Source organism: Falco biarmicus, chromosome 1, assembly GCF_023638135.1.
Source record: "Falco biarmicus isolate bFalBia1 chromosome 1, bFalBia1.pri, whole genome shotgun sequence".
NCBI classification, from domain to species: Eukaryota; Metazoa; Chordata; class Aves; order Falconiformes; family Falconidae; genus Falco; species Falco biarmicus.
The window spans coordinates 14,065,417-14,072,059 of NC_079288.1; the positions used below are offsets into that span (position 1 = coordinate 14,065,417).

Sequence of the window (6,643 nt, forward strand, 5' to 3'; positions counted from 1 at the left end):
CACCATGAATGCAGCATGAATACAATCTAAAATGTGAAAATTACATCCCTGACAGCTGCCAAGATCTGTGTTCTTAACATTAAAGCTATACAGGAATAAAGGGCAAATGCTTCTCCTATAATGCAAGCATTTACACCTTTTTTTTTGTAACACAAATTGTTTTCAGTACATGTACTGCAGAGAAGCTTAAGAGCAGCCGCTATTTCACTGGCAGAAAACCAAGATTAAAGTAAGCTGACTTTAATGGACTAGATACTGCTACAGCCTGTTTCCTTCTGTTGAGTATTTGCAAAGGTTATTATTATTTGTCTCCTGCAGTCCTTGTCTCATCACTTTGATTTCTTTCTGTAAAACACGCTGTAAGGAAAACTCTGTAAGACTCCCAGCAACGACTACCACGTAAACAGAAATGACAAGTAATAGCTCAGCTTGGTTTCAAGGCAAAAATCCACAATTTAGATTTTGTACGGTATCACCACTTCAACTTTGCTCATCCTGCAGCTGTAAAAAGGAGTACATGAGGGAGTTCTTGGCCGTACTTTGAAACACATCATTATTCTCCAGGGAAAATGCCTCCTGAGAACAGACTTCTGAGCTACACTTTCTGTTAAAGACTTAAATGTCACTAAGTAACATGTTTTCAAAATCAAGAGGCATCAATAACTGCTGTAAGTAATGCTCTTACAAAATTGTCCATGCCACAAAATAAATTGCAGATGTAGTTATCAGTCTTGTATCTCTAAAAAAGTTGATGAAAGAAAAAAACCCCACCAAACAGTCCCGTCACTTGATAAATCAAAAATTAAAGCATACACACACCCAGAGCCAAACCTACAAAAGGGTTTGTTCCTCTCTTGTAAATACTTCAGCTGACACAAAGTACACCTTATGATCACTCTTCCATGTGTTTTTCATTTTACAGAGGTGTTGTTTTGTTGCTGCTGCTCTGCCAGTGCTTGCTGGAGACGCATTCTTTTCCGTGAATAGTGCTGCCAGTGAAGAATCTGTTGCTCATCAATAAATTTAGCACACTGAGCATTTACCAGTTCTTTGCGGAAATGTTCATATTGGAGCAGCTCTAACATATGCAAACACTGAGGATACCTGGATTAAAAATAAACATTGCTTTAATAGAAGTTTTTATAAGGTACACTAAAACTTGAGCATCCAATAATTCTGCAGTTCGCTTTTTTGTTTTTATCATGTATGTGCTTTACTCAAGCATCAAACCGCTTAAGACTGTACATATTCCACCACGCTGTAACTTAGTAACTTCAGTATTAGGCTAGGAAACAAGGAGTCCAGTAACAGTTTATAAAGGCATAGGCATGCTTGCTTGGAGTAGCTTTTCTAATGGCTAGATTTTACTAACGCAAATACCTAACAACTACAATATCTGTTTCCAGAGCTCTTGTAAAGAACATAACAAAGAACTGTTTTCCCAAAATTTGAAGTAGTTTGTGCTCGCACAAAAATGCAAAGTCATCCTTTGTTTCGTGTAACCATCAACAATGCAAAATTACACTTAAAATCTACTTACTGGGCCTAACTGAAGTAGTTCTGTACCATAATCTTCAGTAGTTTTATTTTAAACAAAAAGTAGAGTGCAGATAAAGGCTGCAAAAGGAAGATTCCATGTACAACTCATGAAAGACCAGTTTTATAATTTTGTCTATTGCTACATCTGGACTGTTGGAAACAGGAAAATAAAGCTGCATATAAATACAGTGGGGAGGACAAAGGTAAGATTACAGGCAGAAATCAAACAGTGACATGCTGCTGTACAGTAAATAACAGAAAATAAAACATCAAATCATTAAAATGCAGAAGCCTAAGTGATTTTAACACTTACTTTAGGTATTTTGCATATTCAGGTTCTTTCCAATAAAGTAAATATTTAAGATAATTTACGAAAGCTTTGTCTTTGAAGTAGCCTCTTTGTGCAAGAACTGAAATAAAATGACAAACAAGGAATTGTCAGTTACAGATGTGTGAAAAAAATCTGCCAAAGGAAGAAAACTATACAAAATACATACATATCTATTTTTTATAAAACTATACAAAAAAGGGGCACTTTAGTCAAAACTTTACCATTACAATCAAGTTTAGATAATTCAAAATTAAAAAACCACAAGGAAAAAAATATATTTTTATGTCAACGTACTAGACATAATAAATTAGCCCCACCTCCCTTACAGTGTGTATGTATCCTTCATACAACAGCAAGGAAGAGAACAGCTTTTTGAAAGCGGAAACTTTGACTGTATAGTATTAAAATTGACAGGGAATTAAGTACACTACTTGAAACTATTATTAACATTAGTAAAATTCTGTTTTCAGATAAAGGAGTGGTGTTAACTTGACATTACAGACTTGAACTTCTCTGCTAGACATGCTTTTTTTTTTTTTCATTTGAAACAATAAAACACGAGCAATTAGAAATCTAGACAAATTATTTACAGACTACCTTCATTCTGTGAAAGACCCATTGCCTTTTCTTTGTTTGGCCCTCTCCCTGTAACATGACCAGTAATAATAAACACCATTAAACTGTATTAATTTCTCAGGATCCTGATATTTCCTTTCAAGTACTCACAGTTGAGGTAATTTGGATTTGCCAGGCATTGAACAAACTCTAACTCCAGCTGGAACCGAAGTCGATTTCCTGTATCATCTGATACACGAGAAAAACAGTAAGAATCAGACTGACACAATAGATTTGAAAGTAATTTTCTTAGTTTGAGCCATACATATAGAGGTAATGTGTTTAAAACAGAAGGAAAAGCAGTAACTACCCATAATACACATGGACTGATTTAGCAAAGCCTTCATTATGTGAATCACTGTTGGGCCTGCATTAATAAACATGCTGGGGTTTGGGTTTTTTTTTTTTGTTTGGTTGGTTTGTGTTTGGGTTTTTTACTGTCAAGCAAGTGCAAAGAATGGAGGAAAGCCCACTGACACTTTGTTTAGAGTAAAGGAAAAGGGAAGAGCAAGAAGCCTGCAATATTTGCACAGGGAAAATTAAGGTGGTAAGAATATGGGAATTGCGAACAGCCCACTGAAATAGTTGTGCCTATCTTTAAAAGTAGTACAAGGTAGCACAGTTATTTTCTTCAGAAACTTATTCTTCATATAGTACACCAGTAGGAATACTGCAGTGTTCCCACAGTACAATGTCCACTAATCACTAATGGTGTGCCACTGGGGCTGATACGGGATACAGTGCTGTTTGACATCTGTATGACCTAGATGATGTGACTGCCTGCACACACAGCAAGTCCATAGCTCACATGTAACTGTGAGGAGTGGCTAAAGCACAGGAAGGCTGTGCAGCCAATTCAGAGGGACCTCAAAAGGCCGGAGGAGCGGGCCAACAGGAATCTCATTCAGTTCAACAAATTGAAATGTCAAGTCCAACACCTGGGGTGGCGTAACCTTATCAATGTCTATAAATATGTGCTGTGAAGGAATGAAGACAGAATCAAACTCTTCTCAGTGGTGCCCAGAGAAAAGACAAAAGGCAATGGGCACAAACTGAAATCCAGGAAATTCCTTTTAGACATGTTTGGGGGTTTATCGGGCATGGGGGCAGTGGTTTGGTTTGGTTGGCTTTTTTTTTTTTTACTGTGAAGGTGATCATAGGAACATGTTGCCCTGAGAGGCTGTGGAATCCCCATCCTTGGAAGATAACGATGGCCTTACTAGACAAGGTCCTGAGTAATCCGATCCAGTCTGAGCAGGGCATTGGGCTAGATGACCTCCAAAGATTCCTTTGAGTATGAGCTATTCTGAAATTCTGCCCAACAGTCCCATCTTGAACACTGAAATGCAGAACAGCCTACTTCCTAGAACCTAATACCAAATCAGAGCTGGGTACTGACAGTTTTTGCCTGATTAGCAGTGGTCATGAGAAATTCATTTCTGCATTTATGCCTGTGATTATACAAGCTGGGGGCTACTGTACCAAAAGCAAGGAATAAAGAATCAACTGACTTTCTAATTTTTAGAATCATACCATCAAGGTATCTTCATTTTACTTTTTTTTTTTTTCATAACCATAATGAGCACATAGCAAACCCTTACTGACAGGAGCCAGGGTTGCAGGTCTCAGAGGCCTGTCGCTGCCACTGGGGACCACTAAGCCACAGGACTGCCCGGCCAACCTTCGGTTCCCAGCTGGGGCCCCAGCGCTAGGAGACACCTGCTTCAGAGAGGGCTCCATCTAAACACACCTTCCTTTTCCTACAAAGCAACTACGTGGAGAACCGAGAAAACCAATGCTTTCCACGGGAATAAAGATGAAGGACAGACCGGGACTGACTGGAAGCCCTTGCGCCCCCGAATTTGCAACTCCGAATCCTGAATCACAGCAAGTATTAAACATGAGATCGGGGCATCACCCGTGGCCAAAGCTCCCTAACAGTTCTGGGAAAGCAGGATTTAGCGGTAGAGCACCATGCGCCCTCCGATGCCCTCCCGCCACCTCCCACGGCCCGCGGGAGGCTGAGGGTCGTGGGCACCGGCAACGGAGCAAACGCGGTGCCAGAGCGGGCCCGAGCAGCCGAGGAGGAGGAGGCGGGCTCAGAGTTCGCCGAGCACCAGCCGGCCCCGGCTCCCGTGCGGCCTTTCCCCAGGCCGCAGGCGCTCGGCCTGCCCGCCCCTCGCCGCGCGGTCCCGCCGGACTCCGAGTGCCCGGGAGCCAGCGGCAACCGGCACCCCTCACCTGACTCCATAGCGACCCGCCGCGCTGCGCGACTCGCCCAAGCACAAGATGGCGCCGCGGACGGGCGCTGCCGGCGGGCGGAAGCCCGGCGGACCCCAGCACTGAAGCACTCTGGGAAGGCGGCGCCGGGTGCCTGGCAGCGGGCCGGGCCGCGCCTCCTCGCTCGGCGCCACCACCCGCGGGGCGGGGTGCGCGCGCGGGGCGGGGCGGGGCGGGGCGGGCGGCCCGCCCGGGGTTCTCCCGCGGCGGAGGGTTTCGGTGGGGGTTGCGTTCCGCCGCTGGCAGCAGTGCGCGGGCAGGGTGCCTAGTTCTGCGGCCGCTGTTCGGTGCTGGTGTGACATGCCCGGCGCTGGTCGTGCCACATGTTCAGTTTCCTAAACGGTGGTCCCACCGGGTCCAGGAGGGGAGCAGCCACCGCTGCCGGGGGGGCACGTTCCCCATTACGGCACCGCACAGAGACCTGCGGGGAAGATACATGGGGATCCACGTTGCTGCGTGTAACGGGCACCATCCATTTGCTGCTGGAGACGCGGGAACGGCTCCTGATGGTTTGAAAGTGGCAGGGCATGTAATAGCAGTAGTTGGAAAGAACATCCGGAGATTTCACTATCCAAATAAAAACTCCAACTGAACATTGTATGGGAAAAATTCCTCCCTTTTCAAGGCGCTCTGCTGTCCTGTGGGCTGCTGCAGCTCGCTTCAAACTTTATAAGCAGCAGGAACCAAATTCAAAGTGCTCAAAAACCAAAGTACAAACTCTGGTGTATTTTTAATCGACCAAAGTTCAGTGTTACATCCAGCACTTCACTATGAAAACTTCGCAAGCAAAACAAACGAACCTCTGGAAATGTTCCTTGGCACCTCTGCATAGCAGGCTCCAAAAGTGCCAGCTGCTGCCACCGGGGCAAGGCGGCCTGCGCCATGCGGTCCCGCCGGGCAGCTGCCCGTGGCCTGTGCCACGCGGTCCTGCCGAGCAGTCCGTCAGGCAGCCTGTGCCACGCGGTCCCACCAGGCCGGCGCGGCAGGCAGGGCACTGCACCACCCTCGCAGCTGCGTTTGAGAGGCCTGTTTCCTAACCAGGAAAAGAACACTCCTCCTGACGGTAACATGGCCAGAAAGGTTAGAGTTTGGTCAGTGTTATCCAGGTATTATTAACGAGCCATGTGATCAATCCTCTGGCAGATGAGTAAGGAGGACATTTTAAGGATGCATTTGTCAAGAGTTCTGTACTGCCCTGAAGCGTCAGCAATGGAATTTCTGGAGGAGACTGGTAGATTAACATGATGGACTTATAAAATGGGTGCAGAAGTCTCTTCCAAAGGTGGAATCGGTTTGGCCTGAGACACTGCAAACTCGCTTGGAGGAAAAGCCTTAAGAACTACTTATTTCAGTAAGCAATTTGGTGATTATGATATAAAACAAATCAAGCAGAAATGATTATTTGACATTTCTTTACTGCTTTTCCAACTCTACAAACCAGTTTAAGTTAGAATTCTATGTAAGTGGTTTTTAAAATCACTTTATTAGAGCTAGGATGCACCAACAGAACTGAGAATAAGCCACGTAAATCCATGAACAGCAGAACATACGAAAATGGTTTCCTGCAATTTCTTTCTGTGGAGGTTTTATAATGTCTAAAACTCTAGCTGAGGTGACGCTAAAGCCCCCTCTCAGCAGAACTGTAGGAGGGTTTGTCTCTAGACAGTCTTTACCTAGAAAGCAGTCTGCCTTAAACCCACAATGAATATCTCAGGACTGGGGTTTTCATTCTACTTACCCGGCACTGTTGCTCTTCTGGGAGGCAGCGATGTGGCCTGAAGCGCTCTTTTTTGCCATTGATCTTTGAATTTGCAATTTTATCATTGGTGCCATTAGTGAGTCATCAATTCTCCAGGTGTCTCAGGAAGACCTTCTGTT

At 44.6% G+C, this 6,643-nt stretch overlaps 1 protein-coding gene across 1 annotated transcript; it reads right to left on the reverse strand.

Annotated features, from left to right (window-relative positions):
• Positions 1-224: 224 nt before the first annotated feature.
• MED31 (mediator complex subunit 31) lies at positions 225-5,649 on the reverse strand. Its single transcript, XM_056354286.1, has 5 exons — positions 5,484-5,649; positions 4,727-4,888; positions 2,597-2,674; positions 1,853-1,949; positions 225-1,104 (listed from the first exon to the last, which is right to left on the reverse strand). The coding sequence occupies exons 1-5, from the start codon at positions 5,647-5,649 to the stop codon at positions 912-914; spliced, it is 696 nt and encodes a 231-aa protein (XP_056210261.1). The 3' UTR covers positions 225-911.
• Positions 5,650-6,643: the final 994 nt, after the last annotated feature.